The 25,865-nt window shown below is 41.0% G+C and overlaps 1 protein-coding gene across 1 annotated transcript in view; it reads right to left on the reverse strand.

The window, feature by feature from the left end:
* The window catches only part of LOC116053532 (inactive dipeptidyl peptidase 10), a 255,317-nt gene extending 244,458 nt beyond the window's left edge, over positions 1-10,859 (reverse strand). The window contains exon 1 of the mRNA XM_031304612.2: positions 10,636-10,859. Within this exon, the coding sequence (XP_031160472.1) occupies positions 10,636-10,695 (60 nt within the window). The 5' untranslated portion in view covers positions 10,696-10,859. The remainder of the gene's footprint in view (positions 1-10,635) is intronic.
* Positions 10,860-25,865: the final 15,006 nt, after the last annotated feature.

A 25,865-nucleotide genomic window follows, 5' to 3' on the forward strand; every position in this document is an offset into this window, starting at 1 on the left:
CCCCTAAATATACAGTCACGATGGGTTCTAATCGCAAAAGAATCTACATTTGTTTTATCATGCACTTGAATAAAAACTGATTGTTCACTCTAAATGAAGTCGCTCCTGATTGAAATAAATTTCACTGCACAGCGGGCTTTGAAACCAATTTGGGCCTGATATAATCTCCCTGACATGACTTTCACAGACCCTTCTACATCAGACGGATACAACTTCTGACTAAATGTTTGTAACATCAATGAATAAAGACTTCACTGTAGAGTTTTAATGAACGGGCTGAATTGCATCTAAATAGCATCTGCTTTCTCATTTGCAGACGCCGCACCACCATGCGTTTAGGCAGAATAAAATATGAGACAACACAAACTCGGGATGCAAATGAACTCATCCATCTTTCCGATTGTGTTTTCAAAAGTCAAACGTTTCATTTTTTTGAAACATTAATCGTCAAGTGTTTTGGGCTGAGAAATGTGGCCTCCAGAGAGGCTGTTGGGCAGATCTGCAACCGTCTGGATCAACAAAAGTATATTTCCAGGATAAAGTCAAGCTTTGTCCCTCACCTTTTGCTCAGTGTGTGTTGCCCTTCTCAAAATCCCTTCGCTACAGGAAACAGCAACAAACTTCGAGCTAGCAAGCTACACGCTGAAAATGGAAAGTTTTGAAGATAATTTGGATCGTGCAACAAGGCAGGCCTGCTTGGTTCTTTGGGGGAATGATTGTAAAGATTTGCAGAATTTACTTTCTAAATGTGACGTTTTGGGACCGATTTGTGAGAATTGCACTGGTAAGAGCAAATTAGGTTTAACCATGTATCCAGCTAATTTAAATAGATCAAGTCACTGTATTGTGTGAATAGTTAACTTCCTTTAATATTGCGTGTGGCATTTTCCTTTGTGGGGTGCAAATCTCCCACCAAAACAAGTTCCTTCCTGAGACTATACTGCAGAGCCACCGTCGCTGCGTCCGGAGCTAGTGCTCCTGCAAGACGATTGTGGCCATATTATGCTCATTTTCAGGTTCATAATTGTAATTTGAGATTGTATCAGAATAGGTTTACATGGTTTAATTTTCAAAAAACACCATATTTTTGTTGTACTGCACATTGCTGCAGCTCCTCTTTTCACATTGTGTTCAGGTTTCTGTTTTAGCTACAGAGTGAGGCCTCTTAACTTCTGTAACATCTTTGCTGTCAGTCACACATGCGCAGTAGCTATGTACATGAGCTAGTTAGCTGTTTCTGTAACTTCGGCCTGTACAAGGCAGGATTAGCCGGGAGACTTCTTCTAAACGAGGGCGCACTTCCAACTTTGTGTGGAATACCTGCAGAACAGGGACATGGAAGTAGTTCTATACAATTTATTTTGTAGATTAGGGTGAATTTGTGTGTGTTGTAGCAGTGTTTTGCCATTGAGAACGAGCTAGCATGCTAGTGGTTAGCCCCCTAGGTAGGGTGACCAGACGTCCCCGGTTTCCGGGGACAGTCCCCGGTTTCGGTGACCTGTCCCCGGAAATGTCCCCGGTTTTCACTGTGACTGACAGACCCGAAATTGGAATAAAAGAAAGAAAACATTGACCAAACGCGCACCCTAAACGTACATGTGCCCATATTTTACGATGCTAAAATTACTGTTTATTTACATGGAGTCTGGTGGGTTTAGCGAACGCAATTTCGCAGACTTTTTATCTTTAAAAAAAGGATCTTACTCTTTAACAGAAAGGTCCACCTCCTTAGAAATCCTTTCCATAATGTTGTCGGACACCTAAAATATTAATCTGAGCCTGTCAGCAGCAAAATGAGCACTTTTATGAACGTAAATACAAGCTGGACAATTGACGTCCTATTAACTTACTGTACATTGTAGCTTGTTTCGCCGTTTCCGACTGCAGCAATCTCGTTTAATACTGGACCAATGTCAAAGGAAAATATTTCCTCAATAGTTTTAATTGTATCCGATACTCTACAATGAGCTGTTGCATAAACAAGCCCAGCGTGAAGCAATAAAGCAAAAGCTGTCAGATAAATGTAGTGCAGTAAACATTACAACATTTCCCTCTGAGGTGTAGTGGAGTACAAGTATGAAGTAGCAGCAGGGGCGATTCTAGGATCAGACCTTTAGGGGGCCTCAGCCCCTATGAGAATGTGACACGGATATAGTGCATGGAAAAGTGTTAATCTGCACCATGAAATTACCAACTTCTTCACAAGCGTCTCCTGCTCTCCCTCTGACAGATAGAGACTCAGCCAAAGGGCCAAAATTATAATGTATTCTCATGTAAACTATTTATCTCAGCACAGACATTTTTGTAAATTGCTTAGTCAGTGTATCCCACCATAATGGTTATTATATTGCCAGATTCCAGACAATCCCACTTACTTATATATATATCCCACTTACAAATATGAATATATATTTCTACTGGTATGCTTCCTAGTGACATTAATGCAAAAATATGAAGAAGAAACTATTCCACCTGTGTGTGCATGGTTAAAATTCTGAAGTGCAAAATAGTTCAGGCTACAGCACAAGTATTTCCATCCATAGATAAGAATAATCAAGTCTAACCTCTGAATTTCTTTTCAAAGTGCACCAGATTGATGCATTTAAACGTTAAAATAGACAACATTTTCTTACAGGGGAGCATGCCCATGGATCCCCCTAGGGGGGCTTGTGCCCCAGTGCAGCTCTAGGTCTAGTGACGCCCCTGGGGCAGTGTCCCCATTTTAAGTTTTACAAAGATAAAAACATTACCTTTTTGGGAGTATTTACGCTTCTGAGCTGAAAATGTCCCCGGATTTTGTCTCAGAAATCTGGTCACCTTACCCCTAGGCTCCTCGTGTCGGCTAGTGACGTAGAAAGCTGTGCAGATTTTGAACAGCTCACCCGGAGACTGAAGGCAGGACGCATTCAGAAACCCGTATCTTACTCAAAACAGTTGTATGCGTGTGGAAGCACTAGAGACACAAAATAACACCCCAAATTCCAGAAAAAAGTGATTTTTTCATAATATGGGCACTTAAAGAAAGGCAAACAACCCAGAGTGTTTTTTTCTCCCATCCCAGAATGCATCTGTGGTGTAGCCAGACCTTACCCCACAGCGCTGTGGAGTAAGGTCTAGCAATGCGAGACTAGCTTGTGAGTGACTGAGTGTCTAATTGCTTCTGTCTCACACCAACACTCGTATTATGTTCTCAGGAGCAACAAGATGTTGAAGTGGGAAGTCTATAGGACCCACGAGTGCAAGTACATGTACAGTGTAATATGCATGGCTTGGCAAATTACAGGTTATATCACATTACATTTTTCTTTAGAGGGACAAATAAGTCTTCAGGAGAGGAAGCACTTTTACACAAATGAGTGGCAGATAACGTCTCAACCACTAAACAAATTAGCGATGCATCTATCATATATTCCGTGGTGAGGCTTGGGAATGAAAAATATACTCCTAGGGGAGGATATATTGAGATCAGATGGCATAGCTCTATAATTTATAGACTCTGCGACTCAAGAGCCAATGCAATCATTCTTTTGAGACTCATTCCAGCAATCTATCACTCCCAGAGCCAGCTAGTCCCGAGCACTTTTTGAAGACTGTTTATGTGATAGATCTTCGGAACAGGGGAACGCCTCGCAGGTTCAACAACCTGCCGGCTGAGTTGTCGAGCATCCCGGGTGCCGAGTTACAGAGATGAGAGCTATCGGTGCCGCATGCTGGCAGAGAGATTGCAAACAATCCTGGTCTTCCTGCCAGCGATAGGAAAAACCTCGGAGGAAAAGTGTATCTGAGCGAGCCGTGGTGTACATACAATGTGAAATATAAATGAAAGTGAGATGTTTTGGAATTCAATATTTTGTTTATCCAGACATATAATTTATCTCAGTTTGTCTTTTTTGAATATTCATCATTTGACATTGTTCTGTCTTCTATCACACAAACACATCACGCAATACTGAGCAACTAACCGGAATCTAGCCAGCATCACTGAAATTGTTGAATACACGGACTATCTGCTGGGATTAGGCTTTCTGGAGTGAAGACAAACACTTTTAAAAAATAGACAGGTTTGTATGAAACCATTTAGTGACCTCATTGAAGCTTCAGAAGCAGACATGACAGGGAATATTTGAATCTAAGACTTGTTTTTTCCCCGATTCAAGACAGAGTTAGATTGCAGCTCAATGTTGTCCTCATTACTTATCTTTCAAATCTGAGTGGCTTACACTTCAACTTGTCAAAGTACTTCATCTGAAGTAAGGCGCTCTTTGAGCTGGATCAAAGCACACCAGTGTTGAAACTCCCAATATATCTCCTGTGACAAAGAAAGCTCTATTTTGAGAAGAGGCAGTTTCTATGGACTACATGACAGACAATCCGGTGCATGTTGTCTCCACTTGGCCGATGTAATGTAGAGTAAATCATTTATAGTCATTTGGAGAGGAGGCTTTCTAATTAATGATATTTCAGATAAAACTCAACTAACGTACACGCTTATCTACTCCAATTTATAAATATTGGGAAACCAGGATCCAATTAGCTCTCATAAATTATATCTCACCCAATTTGCTTTTCAAAATAGTGATGAGCCAAGAAAAAGTCTAAAACTAATGGCATGATGTCAGACTTGATGAGGTGTTTATCTTTGACTGAATAGGTGGTCGGCATTCTAATCCCCCGGAGCCAGAAGTATAAATTAAGGCTTAACAATAATCAGAATGTTATTCAGATTGCAATATGGACTAGTGCAATATTATTATATATGATGTGTCTAACTACCATTCTGAATTAAGTGTTGTGGTGCTACAGAGATGCCCAGGGCTTAAAGGTGTATTCTACAGACTTTAGGAAAAACACTTGTCTTCACACGAATGTCTTACTCAAGTTGAATATTTCAAATCACGTTAAACAGGAATGCCACTGATTTGCACTCACGTTGTGCTATTCGCAGCATTTGCGTCGACCGCCCCAAATTTGCATCTGTTAGCTCCTTTGCATTGACTTAGTATGTAATCGCGCCCTAAAATTTGCGCAAAACGCCTGGGTATGAACATGCCAAAATGTTGACTCAGATGAACCGACTACAGTAGTGATGGCCAAATTAAGCTTCATGAAGTTTCGTAAAACATTTCCTTTATTTTCTGAGCCCACTAGATGGCGCTCGCTGTTTAACAAAGGGTTGAAAGCACACTGAATTTCCAGTCCCTGAGTCTTTTTCTTCAAACCAAGAGTGCCATCTAGTGGGCTCAGAAAATGTATGTACCATATTTATTATTGAGCCACAACAATTTTCAAGATACTCATTTGAGGATTTAATGTGACTATATTAGAAGGTCTCAGAGTGCATTTTTACCCTCACCCTTCTGCACCCTCTCAGTGAAGCTGAGGAACACATCACAATCCAGATGAGTGAATTCTGCGAGGGATCCGTCTGCAAGGCCGGAATAACTGTGGCTGAAAAAACAGAATGCCTATGCACAGCTGTAAATCTGTGCACACAAAAAGAATTATGCAAAAACCTTTTTTTTTAGTCCTGCACCTACACAGAGTTTTATGCATCTAGCCGCTGGTGCAGAAACTGAACTCTTTTTTTCTAGGCTAGAGATTTTATCAAGCATAACATCTGGTTTTATGAATGACACTGTGGAGCCCACTGCTTAAATACTTCATGTCACTTTAATTTTCTCACTCAAGAACCTTAAAAGTGACTATAAATGGCTTGGAGGTACGCTCAGATGTACTTTATCTTGTCATATTGATACAAGATCCTAAAACTAATATTTAAACAAAAGAGGCTCAGTCCTTTGCACTTACATAAATTACTGACTGTCACTCTGTTGAGTAAATTCAGTGTAAATCCACAATGTCACAGCACAGCTTGAGAAATATTGCACCTTCTCTTCCACGACCTAGGAGCCCTGACACAGCTCCCTGCTATTTTAAAGCTGCGATCTGCATGTGGGTGGACCTGACACTTCCAATGACCGCTGATGACATGAGCCTTGAGCCGCATCCAGCCTTGTTAAACTCAGCGAGACCCCAGGAGTTATAGGGCCCGCGGAAAATCTGCTGCCGCCTCCTAATTGGATTTCTTATCTTGGCTTGTGGTATGAGGACACAGCTATGATATAAAGAGGGGGCATTTAAGAGGAAAACAGAGAGCTGTTAAGACCTCAGTGCCAGAAGACGGGGGTCAGACATGAAGAGATTAGCGCAACACAGAGGAGTTTTGAAGCACTTAATCCTGACTGCTTGTTTCACTGATTTCTGAGACAGGATCGCTGTGAGCTGAAGGCAAAGTGCATCATGCTGAGCTGCAGCAGACGCTTCAGGGTGTCAGACACTGCAAACCCTTGCTCACCGTATAATTTAGGGAGGTTTTACACAATGCCGATTTCTAATGTAGCGAGCAGTTCACTATCCCTAAAAGTGTAAAGACAGGCCAGGAAAGTGCTGCACACAGAGATTCAGAAAATGTCTTTTTTTTGCACACAGCAATCCTTAAGGTAACAGAATATGCAGCTGAATATTCTCAATAAAAGGTAATTCAAGCTCTGTTTAAAATCACTGTAAGAAAAAGATCCAATTTGCCTCAGCAAATCTGTTCCTGTAGAATATTGTGTTTTTATATATATATATATATATATTTGCTCAGTGTTCAGAATTGAGCTGCAAAGATTATCCAATTCATTGATTAGTTGTGAACTATTAAATTAATCGCCAACTATTTTGATAATCGATTAATCGGTTTGAGTCATTTTTAAGAAAAGAAAGTTCAAATTCTCTGATTCCAGCTTCTTAAATGTAAATATTTTAGTTTCTTCTCTCCTCTGTACTGAATATAACTGAATATCTTTGAGTTGTGAACAAAACAAGACATCTGAAGACGTCATCTTGGGCTTTGGGAAACACTGATCCACATTTTTCACCGTTTTCTGACATTTTATAGACCAAACAAGTAATCGGTTAATCAAGAAAATAATCAACAGATTAATCGTTAGTTGCAGCCCTAGTTCATAAACCTGAAGAGTATTTTTGGAAATGTTTACAGTTACGTACAGAATACCTTGTCCATGTGTCAATATGTGTCAGTATATCAAGCTTTAGGGAAGCGAACCAAGAAGCTGCTTCACTCCTCTAATTCTTCTATTTCACCTGGGACACACCGCAAGGTCTATTTTCCACAACACAGGATAATAAAGATTCCGCCTTTTCTCCCATGTTCAGTCTGTATGACAACGAATTTAACACCACTAAAGATCATTTCTGCCCTGTCTGATTTTCTTTTCACTGGCTGCTGAAGCCAATCGGCTTCTTTTTTCTAATTAACTCCATTGATCCTCATTGGTTTAAAGCAGTCCCAAACTCCCACGGGACCATCCTCCCCACTGTGACTGTTTGTATGGGATAGGTTGCAGCTTTAACAAGTAAAGGTGTTCAGACACCCCTATAGGTCGTTTGTTCAAGCAGCAGTGTTGGGTGATGTCACTTCTTGTTGACGTTCGAAGTATTGTCAAACAAAACGGAGGCTAGCTCGTTTTTTTACTTTACGAACGTCACGTTCATCATCACGTGCGTAACCGGAAGTGAAGTACCGTCTTATTTAAACCCAAACCACAATGTTTTTCTAAACTTAACTAAGGAGTGTTGGTGCCTAAACCTAACCAAACTGTGACCGTTTTGCAATGATAAGGATGTGTTTGAAATAGGGATTCACCGAATCCAGGATTCGGCTTCGGATTCGGCCGAATATTGGGCTGTTTGACGGGGTTCAGCTTCTGCCGAACCGAACCCTACGCTTGCACTACGCGCGCTACGCTGGTCGACGTGATGACGCCGCCGTTGATTATGGGAAGGTGTTTACGTAGGTGGAGCGTTCAATGCAGTAGGCTGTGAGAAAGTGAAAATGGAACTCGTGAACAGAAAAAGTGTAGTTTGGCAGTACTTTCAGTCAAAAGAAGGCCATTCAAGTCCAGCTACATGTTCAATTTGCAATGCTGATTAGTCTGGTGGTGGCAAGGACCCTAAACACTACATAACATCACCGCTGTTACAACATTTGGTATGAAACATCTGAAAGAATACGAGTTGTGCATGAAGGAATCTACAGACAGCAGCCAAAATGCAGCAACTTCAGGTACGACAAAGGAAGGACAGTCCCAGCTAAAAACTGGTGTTAACCACACGACCATTACCAGCTTTGAAAAATACACTGCCGTGGACATTGTTTACTTCATTGATGTGTTTACTGTGTTAATGGACTGAGGATGGGAGTAGGATTCGGTATTCGGTTTCGGATTCGGCAGAATTTTAACCAGTGGATTCGGTATTCAGCCAAACCCCAAAAATCTGAATTTGATGCATCCCTAGTTTAAAACCGCGACCGTTACGTTCTCTGGTTTTGATATGACGACGGAAAACGCTCCTGTGGGTCGTATTAGAGGGCAGGAATAAACAACCCATATCGTCGTATAGTTTGGAGGACTTATTGTTTGAATCCGAAGCAGATGACAGTTTGTGTGTTGTTTTGCGAAACAAACGGAGCTACGTCACGTTCTGCGACACATACGTAACCGGAAGTCAAGTAACGTCTGTTTCTAACCCAAAACACAATGTTTTTCCAACCCTAACTATTTAGTTTTGGTGTCTTAAACTAACCAAACTGCGACCGTTTCACAACGTTAAGGATGTGTTTAAAACCACGACCGTTAGTTTCTCTGGTTTTGATATGAGGACGCAAAACGCTCCTGTGGGTGGTATTAGAGGAATACACGACATATATTGTTGAATGGTCTGGAGGACTTATTGGGCAATTGGCTACTTCATAAGTTATCATTGTTATTCAATCTAAGCAGCATTAGCTAACCTGAAACAATGACACACAGGGGGAAACACTGAAACAAAATGGACAATTAATAAGTCTGAATGAATTTTAAGATGAAGACAATGTTAGATTTCTGAAACATATATAGCATAGAGTATGTGGGGTGGATGTAACCCACAATAAAGCCCAGCATCCAAAACACGTACAGTGTGACAGCCGCAGCCCCATTTTAAACACAGCCCGGTGCCTGTTATGAGCAGACTATTCTGTGGCTTTATTGAATGGTTGGCCCTGGTGAACATCAGCGCGACAAAGACAGATGACAGGTGAAGAGTTGGCTTCAGCACAAGGGTCATACAGAAGGACCGAGCACACATGGCTGTACAGCAGGAAGGGATTGCTTTTGATGATGACTCACAGCTCAGCAGAGTTGTGCACCTGCACTATAGCCCAAAATAGTGAAGGGATCATATTAACCAATTTCATATTTTCATCCTTAGTTCACCTCCAGTAATTCTAAACAGCCGGCCTTGTATTCCAAAAAACGCCTTTAGGATTGTGGGGAGAGGATCGATACATTTGCCCCAAGCTAAATTTCTCTGGTGGGACTTCGAGGTTGGGAAGTGATGCAAAATCGATACCCTGCTGTCACACACACACACACACACACACACATGGAAGACCAGAACCAGACCACAAAAGGGTTCATTGCCAAGTAAGTAACACTTACAAGGAATTTGCTTTGGTGGTTGGTGCATACTTAAAAAAAACAAAAAACATATTGAACATTAATATGAAATAAAGAAAAAATACAGAAGCAAATGTATTCAAACAGTTGTTTAAAAAAATAATAAGAAAAAAGAGGCTGAATGGATTGAGAGCAGAATGTGCAAAAATATATAGCCTAGTATGTGTAATACACACACACACACACACACACACACACACACACACTGCATCTAAAGCCACCGCGCACACACCAACACACATTCCACACTCCTTCAGGTTTAGGTGCACTATATGATGAAGACAATGCGGATGCTGCCGCGCACAGACTTTTCTCGGTCGTGACTCGAACAGAAAACGGCGATGTTAATTGCGTTACCTGTCCTCTTATTATCTCACATCATCTGTCAACACACACACACACACACACACACATACACACACACACACACACACATACACACACCCCTCCTGCTGCCTCCTTGCAGCCACTTAAAAATATTCTTATTCTAACAACAGGTCGAAATCAGGACGATCTCCTTACACCATACACGGCAAAGTTAAGCAACTGATGCACCATCAAAGCAAAATACGTATGTTCCAGAGATAACTGTGTGGAAGTGGCAGCCATAGACTGTCAGTGCTCTGTTTGGAGAGAGCCGGTTCGATGATAATTTCTTGTCAGCCCATAGAGATAATAATAATAATAATAATAATAATAATAATAATAATGAGCGCGACGTGATATGAATGAAATCTGGCCACTGCGCCAGTGTGTGGCTCCTCATCCAGCACATTCACACCGGACGGGAAGAACTGAAGCCTTCTTATCCAGGCACGGCCAGAGGAAGCAGCTTACTCGTTTACCTTCATGTCAAAATTAAACTGTTTCAACTTCATAGGCTTATGATGGATGCTGCCATGCATATCCCCAAACCACCTTCCAGGTGCTGTGCGTCAATGCGCATACCCGCTCACCAAACCAAGTTCTGAGCTGTCATAGAGCTGTTGCTGCTGCTGCTGCTCATACACAGTTACATAAAACATAAGTAAGTTCATCCCAGCGAAGAATAAACATTCACAAAGCTTACCTTGATGGGCTTCGTAGACTGGCATTTGACTTGATGCGATACGGTGGCGGTTTGGTTCATCTTGGGACACCGACACAAACAGTCCTCCTATCCACGTGAGACGAAAAAAAAAAACAGCCGGAGAGAGAAGCAACGCGAGCCCCTTCTACAACTCTACAGCGTGGGATGATCAGTGTGTTCCGTCTTTGCTCGCTGTGCGTTTGAAGCGCGCAACCGCATCTGACAGCTACTGTATGTGCCTCGCGCAGCGCGTAGGTATGTGTGCACAAATGACCGGTGATGATTGGTAACCAGGGGCGACCGCAGACATTTACAAATGGGCTGGCTAGGGGAGAGAAAAATATCAGCTATGACAGTGTCAGTGTTTGTGCCAAGTGCCAACCTTCCCAAAGAAACACTTACTGCAACAACAGACTGACGGAGTTCTGCAGGCGGACATTCATTTCTTTTCTCTTCACTTTGCTTCTCTTAGCGCAACACACCAGGGGGCAGGCAGATATGCAGAAAGCCTATAGGCCATTTTACAAACACACACACACCCACACACATACACACACACACAGCACCAATATTTTTCACATGATATCTGATAAGAAGCATTGTGCAAAACAATTAAACGGATTTTATGGCCCCAGACACTAGGGCTGCTCCATTATGGATAAATCATAAACACAATTATTTTGGTCTATATTGAAATCGCAATTATTTAGCACCATTACTTATCGACTTTTGGAAAGATGTTGCCGTTATCGAAGTTAAAAAAAACTGTGAAGTTAAACAAATCAACAGTGAAAACACCTTGAACTGTGAAATTTCCCTTCATACTTCTCCCGTTTGAACTTTTGGTAACCCTCTCATGCACTTATAACTATTCTTATAGAGCGTTAGAAGGAGATTATAACACATTATAACTGTGTTTATAGTGCATTATAGAGACAGGCTTCTTAGAAAGTGTTACCGAACTTTTCTTTCATTCAGAACACAAGACAAAATAATAGTTTATTTGCAAAACATAACGTGCAAAATAATTGTTTTTTTTTTTGATTACATTGTTTTTGTGATCGGTAGGAGCCGAAAGATTAAAATTTGATTAATTGCACAGCCTTACAACTTTGAAAACACACACACACACACACACACACACAAATATAATCTTGTAATATTGATGCAGTACTGCAAACTGGTTTGTAAATAAGGTTAAGGATTTAAAAGTCAATCATCACTAAAGGAGAAATCCGGCGCAAAATGAACCTAGGGTTAATAACGTATGTGTACTGAGTCGACCGTTCTCTGGGATATGTTTTCATGCTAATCGAATGTGACCAGTTTTATCGCACACCGCTAATTAGCTTATAACGCTAGTCGTCGGGGCACCAAGATGGTGCCCGCATGTATACGTGAACGGTACAGTCTTTCTAAACTATCTTTTTAATAAACTGTCTGTACACTTACAACGTTTTCAATGCTTCGGTTTACATGTAGGGACCCTCATTATGCTGCCGTGGAAGTGTGGTGCTATTTTGAGCCTTGTTAGTGTATAGAAATAGAGATTTCTTTTTACTTTACCCGTGCCCAGACGACTAGCGCTATAAGCTAATTAGCGGTTTGCACTAAAACTGGTCACATTCGGTTAGTATGAAAACATATCCCAGAGAACGGTCGACTCGGTACACATGTTTTATTAACATGTAGGTTCATTTTGCGCCGGATTTCTCCTTTAACGTGGCTCAGCGGGCGGATTTAGCGCTCCACCAGAAACATTTATAAACAAACAGTAGGGCGCAGATTACAGATTTTATAAAAATCTTTGTTTTGTTAGTAAGTAAAATAAAACTGCTTTAATATCGGCGTAGGAAAAACCAATACCCCATCATTCCTTCAATGGTAGATATACAATCTGATCGCCAATTGACACAAGCCTAATAGGGGTTGGTTGTACAGAGAATTACCACCCGACTTCACGCTTTCCCTCAGATCTGTTGAGTTTTTTAGGCCCTGTTTACACGTACATGGTTATTTTTAAAAACTAAGAAATTTCCATTCATTTGTGCCCTTTGTTTACACGCAAACGGAGAATTCACCTCTGAAAACGAGTCTTTCTAAAACCTCCAGCCAGAGTGGAGATTTTGGAAGACTTTGTTACACGTTTGCATGTAAACTGAGACAGGTTTAGGCAGCCGAGGAAGTGAGGAAGAGTAGAGAGAGGAAGTGATTCGTTGCGATTCGTTGCTATTGTTGCTATTTTCGGGATTCTAACATGGGCTTGAGCTTCTCGTTACACTGCCACCTACAGGTTTGGCATGCTCTTGATGGTATTGCCGGCATATATACACAGATACATGTAAACAAACACTTTTCTGAAAACTGACAGCTGTGCACGATGTTATTTTTGAAAACGGAGAGGTTGAAATGTCCGTTTATGAAAATAGCCAGCCACGTGTAAATGTAGCATTAGCATCTTTAAGCTCATTGCTCACCAAAACTGAGATAAACAAAAGACATGGGTGTTGTACTAACATTTGTCAAGTCACCTCAAGCCTGATACAAATGAATGCTAATGTTGCTCTGTGTCTGTTGGATGTGTGCATAGACAACTGTTTGCTTATAGACTTATTGTCTTCATGAGGTGATCACATTTCATCTAATTCCTCTGCCACAGAGTGCCAAAAAAAATCAATTAACACTGCAAGTTAAAGTCAATTTCATTCATATAACTATAAATCACAAATGTGCCTCAGATAGTTTTAATTTTCCATTATGCAGGCTTCCCAGCAGCTTTATTATATTCTGCTCACAGCCATACCAAGCAGCCAAATCTCCTATGCAGGAATACTAGAGTATAGTACATAGCCATGTTTGCTGTGTGTCAATGAATTAGTGGTAAGTTGATTAAACACAAATTTCGTCAGGTTCAGTATTATAGAATACACCATTTGATATCATGTTAAATAATGAGGGTAATAAATCTAGGTTGGACGACATCATGGGGCCTCAAAATTATGGAAACATGCAGGGGCCCCCTGAGGCTCTTATCATTATAGCTTACAGTATACAGAGCTTTTGTGGTGCATATTACCAAAATACATTAGTGAACAAATTAGTAAACAATAATTGGCCTTCAGGGCCACTAGGGGTTCTGGGACCACAACAGATATTGTATTTCACACCTATCAGGTTGTAGACATGGTAGATAGATCTACTGATCTATCTATTGGGGTGTCTAACTACTATCTATCAATTTATGCAGATAGATCTCTTAAATTCAGTGACATCAGGAAAAATACATCTGTGTATATGTACCACTTTGACCGTGTATCATAGGACAGCGCAATTTGAAGTCATGAACCATTCGTACATATAGCTTGGAAAAGTAATGCACTGTAATTTGCATGTATTACACGTATGTATGTGTATGTGGGTGTATGGTTGGGTCTTAAAATCCAGGGCTTTCAAGCAGGGGAGCGGAGTTTATGTCCCAGAATTAATTAAGCGGAATACACAAGATCTTCACCCAGAAAACAGGTGTTTGTGTCCCGGAAGTACTACTTAAGGGGACCAGTGTTTCAACCCAAACTACAAACTTTTTTCTGTCGTTTTGGTGCCTAAACTTACTGTAACTGTCGTTGCCACAGGATAGTCACCTTTATCGGTTAAAAATAACTGCAACAGCCGCTGAAACGACCATAACCTCATAGCGCTCTGTGTCCGGCTCACAGTCACCTTATCTTGGCTAAACTTAACTGTAAACTTTGTCATGTGATCAGCCGGCGGTCATAGGGTATCAAACCGATTGTTGTTCATGAGTTTTCGTATGATATACTACGAACCCGTTGAATATGAATGCTTTGACTGCTGTGGAGTGCTTCTTGCCATTTTGAATCTGTCTCACCTGACAATGGTGCATAATTAAATACAATAGATTATAAGTGCTGTCAAATCTCCAACAGCAGTACAGCGCATTTGGGAAAATTGGAGTGATTTCACAACATGTGCGCCCACACACACACGCACACACACACACACACACGCACACACACACACACACACACACACACACACACACACACACGCATAACTAGGCCAGAAAATCATAGACGTGCTTAAGAATGAACAGTTAATTAATTAAACTTCTCAGATGAAGAAGAGAATTGTGCTTCTGTTTGTAATTTAGCTGGCTATATTGATTCATGTTGATTTGCCAGATAATGGAAACAAATGGATATTCTCTTGACAAAGTGCTCAGCTCATATTGATGATCATTGCACTTTGGTCTGACGGCAGACATGACAGAGAAGCCTGTCACACGCGATGCTGACCAGAAGTCCCACAATAATTACGCAGCGCATGATGGAGAGTTGGGTTAAAATGATGCTTTCTTACCACCTCTGCAGGCCCACACTAATAATGTCATCCACATCTTTTTTCACTCTTTTTGTCAATATGACTTTTGCATCATGTCATCATGCTGCCAACTGGTATATTTATTTTTATCTCTCTCTATCTACTGACCAGAAAAAGGGAAATTTCCAAATGTAAGTCAAATTCAGCGTTATTGCTGTGGTCATAGCTAGAGCTCCAATGTCCAGCAGTAAATGCAATAAACCATTTTACATTTATAAAATGAGAAATGAGAAAAATTTAATTCAATCCTCTTTATATTCGATCAGAACATCGCCTCGGATTAGGGTGACACCAAGATCTGGGTCTTGGGTGCAGCTGTGGCTATGGACCTGCTACACCCTGCTACGCTCTGCGATTCCCTGCAATGCCCGGCTACGTCCTGCTGCGTCCACCGCGTCCACCCATGCTCTGCTGTGCCACGCTACATCCTGTACCGTCATAACCCCAACCGTCAGACACCGCCCACCAAGAGTCTGGGTCTGCCGAGGTTTCTTCCTAAAAGGGAGTTTTTCCTCGCCACTGTCGCAATAGCCACTGTTAATGCTTGCTCTTGGGGGAACTATTGGAATTGTTGGGGCTTTATAGAGTGTGGTCTAGACCTACTCTATCTGTAAAGTGTCTCGAGATAACTCTTGTTATGATTTGATACTATAAATAAAATTGAATTGAATTGAATTGAAATTGAATTATAAAAGCCATTAGAATGGCACACTTTAGGAACAATACAGTCTGATATACAGTAAGTCTATACCGAATTCCAGCACTACTTATTCACTAATCTTGACACTATGTGCATCAATAACTACTAACTAAAATTTAACGTTGAAAAATACCCTAATCATGATGGCATGGCATACAGGGACACAATCTTATTACACTGCTGTGGGAAACTCTAAGTTGCAGGGAAAAGGCGCTGATATGAGGCGATTCCACAGGCAGGGGGGAAATATGTTTCTTCATGACACAGTGAGTAAATGTGTCTGCAGTGGCCTTCAGAAGGTGATAGATTACACCAGTGCAGCCCTCTGGTGTCGTGGCGTTACAGCTTTGCTTCTTTGTCTATGAAAAAAAAACCTGTCTTTCATCCTTTTTGTTTGTCTCCTTTGTCCCGCATGTGTCCCTGGATGCTGCTTTGCAGATAGTTCTGGCTGTGCATGTTTAGATATGCAGGGACCCTGTGTATCAAAGGGCTGGTGCTTAATTGAACAATTGTAGCACATCTGTTTCCCATCATGCATTGTTATCTTGCTATCTGGGGGGTTCATTAGAAGGATGTTGTACAGCAAACCTGTCCGTTGCATCTTGACTAGCGTGTGTCTGAGGCTGCATATCGATGTCTGTATAAGGGGAAGAGGCTGAACACCACACAAGATAATGTTATTCATTTGTATTCATTTTCTCATGCTGTGGTGTGAATCAGTGTTTCCCAAAGATGACGTCCTCAAATGTCATGTTTTGTCCACAACTCAAAGATATTCAGTTTACTGTCACAGAGGAGAGAAGAAACCAGAACATATTCACATTTAACAAGCTGGAAGCAGAGAATTTGAACTTTCTTTTCTTAAAAATGACTCAAACCGCTTAATCGATTATCAAAATAGTTGGCAATTAATTTATTGGTTCACAACTAATCGATTAATTGGATCTTTTTCTTATTTTAAACAGAGCTTGAATTACCTTTATTGAGTATATTCAATAAAAAATGTCTTAAAAAAAATGACTCAAACCGATTAATCGATTATCCAAAACAATTCCAATGATTTAATATTTGACAACTAATCACTAATCTTTACAGCTCTACATTCAGCTGTGTATTAATACCCAGCAGAAGCATATTCAAGTGTGTTTAAGCCTTTAAGCTTTGCTATAAACTGGAGAATTGATGCTAATACTGGAAGCAGGCTACACTCAGCTAATTAAGGTCTGCTGATTTTATGCAGCTAATAGAACACTGTACAGGCAGGTGTAAATGACTGGAGGCGGTTGCTTGTACATGTTTAGACTTTCTGGTGATTACTTCCCTTTTGCAGATGTGCATCGGCGGATGAAGTAATCGGCTGTGCAGCGAGCTCAGTCTGAATGTGTGGGGTCGATTTCATGCAAGGGGGCGAGGATACTGTATCTGAATCAACAGCTTCAGGTTCACTTTAATCTGTCATGCCTGAATAGGTGAGGTGTGTGTGTGTGTGTGTGTGTGTGTGTGTGTGTACAGATGGCTGCATGCAGGATCGGGTGTGTTTGAGTATGTTTGTGTCTTGTACTTAATTGTTTGTGCATGGATGTGACATTTCTTTGTTTTTTTCTTTGTTTTTTAAGATTATTTTTTTTGGGCATTTTCGGCCTTTATTTTGACAGGACAGCTGAAGACATGAAAGGGGAGAGAGAGGGGGAATGACATGCAGCAAAGTCGAACCCGGGCCCGCTGCGTCAAGGAGCGAACCTCTATATATGGGCGCCTGGATGTGACTTTCTGTCTGTCTCTGTATCTGCATATGAAAACCTTTAAAAAAGATTGCAATGTAAAACCCAATATAACTTTTATTTGTTTTTGGCCGCTGCCAAGGACCCAAAACAATCTTACTCTTATTTTGGTGATTTTCATGTTTTAACTCCAGGATTGAATGCGTTTCAAGGCTTTTCATACATTTGTTAGTTCTTGACATTGGATCACCTGAACAATGCTCAACAGTCAAGCTGAAAAAAGGATTTTTTCTTCCTTTAAACCTAACATTTGGGAATTAGGGAAAAGTTTAAAACAGACACACCCAATAGCAACTATAACTCATGCATAATTTACATTACTGTGTTTGGATCCAACTTGATGTGCAGATGTGTGCACATCTCAACAAAACAACGCTCTTCTTCATTGTTATCACTCTTCAATATTTCCTCCTTCAGATGGCTATAAGTGGAGGTGCTACAGGTGATGCGCATGACTGAGCATGCATGCTTCACATAACAGGTTCTTTCAATGACCTCAAGGTTTTATTCCGTCACTACAAAGCACCATTGTATGCATAGTGCTCGACGCACAGCGAGTGGTGGAGGGGGCAAATAGATTCCTATTACCTGCAGGCGAAACTGGATTCAACCAACTAATTGAATGGCTGCCGGCCTTCTCTTCACACTGACAGAGCTGAGCATTAAAGCAATTCCTGAGAGCTTCTCAATAAATGAAGAAGAAACATGCAAAAGCTTCGGGCTTATGGACATATAGAACTTTAAGAATGCAAGGGTCCCTGTATTGTTCAGCTAAGATAGTACTACTTCTAGCCTTTCAGGACCTTTAATTGACTGATATCTGAAAGCCGTACAAGGATAGGTACCGATTCCATAAATACTACTATACTTCTTTGGAGCATTACATTGAACGCACTGTGTATAGCTTAAAAAAGTCCCTCAAACGAAAAAAAAATATATATTTTACAGAAACAACTTCAAAAAGCATTAAAATAGATTATTTTATAGAAAATTTTATGTAGTATGTAGTGTAAGAAAGAAATCGTATTTATGTTTGGTAGCATTTCATTTAACTCTAGTTCAAACATTGAAGGCCATTATACTTTGCCAAGTTTTTTCTTAGATCTCTAACAAAAATTAAGAAAATCTCAAAGTATATTTTGCTTTTGTTCCACACTCTGTCATTATTAAACAGGTTAAGGCTATGCAGATTTATTCAACCTTTTATCAAAGTTCTTGAACTTTGAGTGGATCTATTCAAGAATACTTGTCCACAGGCAAAGTCTGCATCAACGGGGGATGTGGGATAACGGTTAAGAAGGGTTCACCATGTGTGTCAATGGGACATTCTATTCATGAACACAGTGGGTAATACATGTGATTAATCATTAGCTTTAGTGGGGAATTGGACTTATCCAAATTCGACATTCTCAAAGGATTTGATTGAACAGACTAACTGTCTTTAAGAGGAATTAATTAATTACATGTTTATTGGATCACATACACAACACAGGGGATGTGGTTTTGCTTCAGTGAGATGAGGCTGGTTACAAGGCCTGGGAGAAACTTTCTCTTTGAAGCTGTGCTCTCACAGAGGATGGGACGGAATCAATTCCATTCAATTTGCTTTGAAGAGGAATTTGCTTCGTCATCTCGCAGAGTCCATCACAGCTCATTGGGACAAGAAGACCTGTCCCTATTTACTCTTTGTTATGAAACTAAAAGCAAGCAATTTGCATTTTTTAAGCAGGCTTAACAATGTCTGATTACCTGGCTTTTTTATACATGCAGAGACTAAATCAAAAGACAACCACAGAAACCCTTTCATCTAACGTCACACTGGGATTACTGGCATTTGTGATAACCTGTGTATTTCCTGCATATATATATATATATATATATATATATATACAGTTTCAAGGTTGAACTTCTCTTCTCAGCCTTGGAGCCTCTGTGAACCTACCCTACCTGTTTTGCAAGATGTTGTAATGAGGACGGGGCCTGGTGGAGGCAGTTGTGCGTGCCTTGATTTCATGGGTCATCGTTCCTGGGGTTTGCTCACCTTGCCCGTGCAATGGACTCCAAATGAGATCTTAAAGGGTAATTTTGTTTTTAACTCTGGCTACCTGGCTACCTGGCTCCCGACTCGCGTTCCACTCTGCACACCGCTGTCTTCGTACAAGAAGTCACCTTGTGAGATTTATGTTGTTGTCAGACACTTTTAATTAAAATCTGATTCTGTCAGTGGCAAACAAAAAAAAAATCACTTTTAGTGGACAAAAATCGAGGGTGCACAATTGCCACATTAGGTTACATTGCAGCTCGGTTCGCGCCGGCCGGTCACCGCGATCTTGCTCAATACTGGACAAATTGCAAAGATTTTTAGTCACATTAGTCTATTAGACACAAATGCATGGGGATATGGGGTACAGGTTGAAAAAAAAAAAAGTCTCCTCATCCTTTCACCAACACTCAAGGCCGTTTTACAGTCGCCGTAGCCGACCTGTCGAGAGCCAGTGTGACGTCATGGGAGCGCCGTAACTGTTTATACTCGTGCGTGGTGGTCGCGACACTAGTTGCAAGTCTTCTCCTGAACAGAGGTGGCACTAATGAGGAAAGGCTACCGACTTTGCTCTTTCTACGAACTAGAAGAAGAAAAAGGTAAACAACGGCAGAACTGGCAGCAGCATTGACATCAATGCTTCGATTTGATTGGATGACCTACTTCGTCGGAGCAAGCCTTTCATTCACCATAAAATAACTTATCTTAACCCAGTAAGTTTACAAGATAGACTTGCAGTCACTCTGAGAGTCCTGGCATCTGGTTACCCTCAAGCTCGTTCAGGCTTCCTGTTTCCGCTTTGTTGCGCGCCACTGAAAAAAATAGAGTGGTGCGCGCCCTCTGGACGCACACTCAAAATCCTGGCGCGCCAGCGAGATCTACGTCATTTTGACGTCACATTGGCACGCGCCAGCTCAGCTACGGCGACTGTAAAACGGCCTTCAGTTGGGTTACCTGCATGACATGCTGGGAAACTGGATTACCCGTCCAAATCTTCCTGGCCACTGGCAGCAGTGTGCGATGCCAAAAGATGTGCCGATACTGAAACGTGTGCTTTACACTGCATTTATGATTTAGCTGGCAGCCTCCCTATCATACAAGTAAAACAACCATGAAGTGAAACTGTACTTTCAATATTAGCATATACTTATTTGCACAACAGGAAATAGTACAGATGGCACGGGAAATATTAGGTAGCAAAACATAAATAACATGCAAGTGAGGAGCCAGGTCTCATGTACTGCAGAAGGGCCCATTAATTCAGTAAGCAAAAGACAAATTGAATGCATTTATTCATCTAAGATAAAGAGAGCTAACAGATGAAAATAATAAAATGAATAGAACAATAAAATGTAGAACAAAAAAAAAAACATCAGGACACATCCGTAAAGCGAAGAATGCTTTGCTTTTAGCAGCAGCCCATGAAGTTAGCCTATATGGAGTCCCAAAGTGTTCAATAAATCAATTATGGAAAAAATATTCACATATGATTGGGAACATTTACATTATGAAAAATAAACAGGCTTTTGAAAAAGGGCTAATCGAAAAAAAAATGTCTATAAAAATGATGACAGGCCTTTACTCAATTTATTCAGAAGATTATTGTATTAATTTAATATGGAACACTTTGGGGTTCTGCTGATAATACACCAGTTTCCAAAACTTTGGCATTATGATTTAGTCACAGTATCATGTGTGAGTTTTAATCACAGCAGTGAGTTCCAGTGACTCTCACTCACACAAGATTGATAGGCGTTCATGCAGTGAACGGAATTACTATTATGATGATGCTATATTACCATCATTCTTCAGACCTGAAGGCTTCCATAGCTACAGGTGACGACTCCTTCATAATAAACTAATGACAGATATGGGCTTCACGAGCTTTAGAGTTGAACCTGGGTCTGTCTCTGGCAGCACTTATAAGCCAACATAACACCACCCTATATCAAATGACTCATTCACCAACCTTTCAGCTCTGATGGATCATTTCATTAAGATTTTACATTTCAGGCATTTAGCTTAAAAATCTATTGCCGCTTCCAGTTGCAGAAGAAATTACAAGGACCCGAGGCACAGCACTGAGAAGTAGATGTAACTGACCCCGTAACTGACCGCGCCGTGGTTTTGTTTTATTCACTGCCGTGCATCATACCACACCGGGAGAAGAGCGTTTTACCTGGCCAACTTGCAGATTCCGTTGTTCTGGTCCTTTTTCTGGATATTTGGGCTCCTACCATAAAAGTAAGTATTCTTCATAGTTAAATGGTTTCTTCTTCATTTAGTCCAGTTATGGACTAGTCTGGCTATCACCACACCAAGCTCAATCTTTTAAGATTGAACATTATGTCTCTGTATTTTCTCTGCACAAGAGGTGTGATCAACGGGCAAAGTTCAGATGACTCTGTACGCAGTTGGATAGTCCTTCAATCAATCAGACCCACGATCCGGGTTACGTAGCAGCTCCAGCGGCATCAACGTGTTGCTGCGCTTCGGTGGCCGTCATGTTGAATGTAAACAAAAAGCTGCTTATCGTCATCGTGTTAAACCCGCCAATAGCGCGCCAGGTGGATAAGCCCATTTGTGATTGGTCCCCGCAGTTTTGTAACGGAAGCAGGATAATCAAATTGCCGGCAGATCGGGCTGGCTTTACCCAGTCTAGTTATGAACGACACGGATCAAAGATTTGTGGTTGTGTTTATTTTGTTAAAATAGTGTAGTGATGTGATATATGATTTAGAAAATTGACTGGATGCTCCTGACTGGGCTATTGAACGGCCAGCGGTACCTGGCGCATATTTCTAGTGCTTCTGGAACACAAGCATTGTCTTGAGTGTCTTGATTGCTGGCGGCAGCACATTATCTTTCACTTTTTTTTAACAATGCAAGATAGGGTGTTTGTGCTGCATTCATGTAGTCTCAAAATAATCGGGAAAATAAATAGTTTCTGACTGGGAAAACTCACAATGCATTAAAATTGTGAGATAAGGCATGCCTTGGCGGAGGTCTGAGCTCTTTGAGTGCCCTTCTAGTTCGCAGATTACTTTGTTTGTATGCCCCCCTGGCCTTCTGGAGAATACTGCAACAAACAAGGCTTGAAAAATGTCTCTGTGCATCAGAGTCCGGATCAGGCTGAATTTTTCTGTCCGAGACCGGCCCGCGTCCGACAGAGCCATGACCGAACCCGACTAGAGCCCGACAGGCATATATATTTATGTCCGAGCCCAATCCAAGCCCGACACAGTTAAAATCTTGTTTTTTTCTCATACTAATGACACATGTACGTTTGTTTGTGTGGAAAGCCCGCTTTTATTAAGCAAGTGTAGGAAGGCATTCAGAAATGTCAACAGATGAGCGCATCAGCGCACACGGGGGAACAAGCTCACGTTAATAAGCTGTTAAAATGTTCAATGTGTTAACCTTTCCTGATTGCTTTGTTTCCGACCGTGGTCAGAAAACCAGGGGAGACTCGTTACCTCCAGGGCCGACGTTATAAAATGAATAACGTTGAGGTTAAAATCCTGTTTCTGGTGAGCAAATGAATGAACTTGGCTTTCAGTCTGGGGTTTATTTTGGACACCGCACACAACTGTGTACAAATTCCTCCAACTCTGCTCGGTCGCATCTACATGTCTGCTTCCTCTTTCTCTATCTCTCTTCTGCCCACTTTCCACACACACTGAGATCTCTTAAAGGAGCCGTAGCACCATTTTACAACAAATGCCTTATCTTGCTGATGTGACTGAGCCCGACCCGAACCCGACCATAATTTCTAAATATCTGTCCGAACCCGGCCCGCCTCAGGGGCCTCAGGTCGGGTATCCATGCCTTACTGTGCATGCTCGTAGCTAGCGCCATGGTGACATGCACAAGTATTAACGAATCAGAAGCAGGCTGAGCCTGTGCGGCCATGACACTACTCATCTCTATTTTGACATCGACAGTAGACACAGAGCTACCAGAGGAAATATATCACACCAAACTTGCCAGGCCACACTTTTTCCAAATCAAAATAACTGGTGCACACTGATCAAAGGAACTAGCCGGCTGGTTAACACTTTCACATTTACAGAAATGTTGATTAATATGCATTGTCCTTATAAAAAAAAATCAGCTCTGGCCTCCTCCATGTCTAGCAGTAAGATGATGCAAACGGGATTGCTCGAATATTGTTAGTGACATTCCGTCCAACTAAAATACTGGGAGGGCTATCTCCCTACCGTCCATATGCAAATCTATGCTTTTGAGTACAAGTCAGCCAGATACAGTGTTTTCAACCAAATGCTACATTGGCTAAATTAGCTTGCTTGACTGGAAAAATCTGCCAGCGTCAGTTGGCAAAATTGACGGTTAGAAGGACAGGTTAGACAGACCCATTGTTTCAAAAGTCACAAAGAATTGTACGTGGTGCATTTGCCACTGTACCACTGGAAAGTAAACAGGTGCCATGTAAGAATGAAAAACTTGACAGGTGTAGCAACAGTTACTAAAGGGCTTAGCAAACAGTCAAGCATGTGGTTGTCGTGATTATAATTTTTGCATTCGCAGAATCAGACACAACCTTTCATAGTACCACACAACACTGTATCTCCCTATACCGTCTGGGGTCAATGTATCTCAACTTTCAGCCTCGCCAATAATTGTTGTGGCCAATACAACGAGCCATTTTTGACAGATAAATTGCCCCTTTTAGCTCATTCAGCAGGTCATCAACTCAAACCAGATGAGTATTTGGAGACCCACTCTCTGCGGCTCTGTTCAGCCTTCACTGATGCTCTCCTAATTACAATAATACACCACAGCACTGTCATTTCAACCAAGCCATAATTTACTGAAACGGTCTGATAGTCCAGTGGCATCATGCTCACTTTCTCTCAAAAATAAGGTATTTGCACTCAATGACCAATCCATGTGGTGTACGGCCTATTAGGGCGATGGGAGAGATGAGCAATCAGTTTGGCAATTAGACCAAGAGCCAACAGGACTCTAGATATTGCCACAATCAGAGAAACATCATTACACACAATTAGTATGAGCGAATATAGAACGATGAAATTATTTTGACCAGAGGAACAACTGCTGCAGGTCATGCAGACTATGCCCATAAAGCCAGAACTTAAAGCTTAACTTTTATCTTTTGCATAGAATAGAATGGAATGAAATCCAATGAAATGCACACATACACCTAAATCAAACGATACGTGTTTGGTATGAAAATAAGAAACATACTGAAGTGCAGGATGACAGACAGATGGAAGCTTAATGACAAATAACTCACATTCATTATATCTCTATTTTTCCTTCAGCTGATACATTGGTGTCGAAATGTTTGGGGAAGAGACAGGAGTAATTACTGAAGGATTCAAGACAGCCATAAAGACAATCACGTAGCACAGCTGCACGCTCTCTTGTTACTCTGTTAGAGAGTAGAGAACAAAATCCTTTAAATACTGTATACAGCAGAAGATGAAAGCATAACACCTAGTGAGAGAAAACCACATTTACACCAGTATTTGTTAGAGGCTTGTGATTATGTTGTTTGTATTTGGTGCTAATCCTCTCAACAGTCGCTCACTGTAGATCCGCAGCATTGACATCATGCCCTGAGTTCAAAATCTAATTTTCAGAGGTGCTGAAATATGGTAAATTCTGAACGGTAAATCGCAATCAAGAACTTTGGCCCATACATACTTTGCACCCATTCGAATCTTTAACATATTGTATAAATAGCACAAGCTCTGGAACGTTCTCCATGATCATGGTATACAGTGATGTACAATATCTACTGTCATTCTTCTCTGCCATGTATCTTCACCACAGACGATGAGCCTTCATGGAAACATAGTATTTTAAATATTTGCACGCATTTGTATCTTTGAGATATTGAAAATATGCAGACATATACTGTACATATTGTCGCTGTCGGACAAAAAACCTTGTACCTCTATATTTTGTCATCTTCTTCTTTTTCATGTATTGATCACATTTATGTCTGTCTGTGGGTTTTCATTTAAACAGTGACGAGGCAATATTATTTTGACTGTGTCGAAGGTAAATAGCTCAATAGAATGTTTTCAAATTAGCTTTTTTTTTCTTCCATTTCCTGAAAAACGGTTTTGGATAGTTTTCGCCCGGCAATGACGATACACACTGTTTTATCATTCATGGAAATATTAACCCATTATCCAATTGTATGTATGTGGGCAATGTTCATGAGTAATTGTGTGTTGGAGAAATTGATGTTTTCATCTGTTTTGTAAAGTGTGCAAAGACTCTTCAAGTTACGATATTAAAAAGGATCTGAACT

Source organism: Sander lucioperca, chromosome 8, assembly GCF_008315115.2.
Source record: "Sander lucioperca isolate FBNREF2018 chromosome 8, SLUC_FBN_1.2, whole genome shotgun sequence".
NCBI lineage: Eukaryota > Metazoa > Chordata > Actinopteri > Perciformes > Percidae > Sander > Sander lucioperca.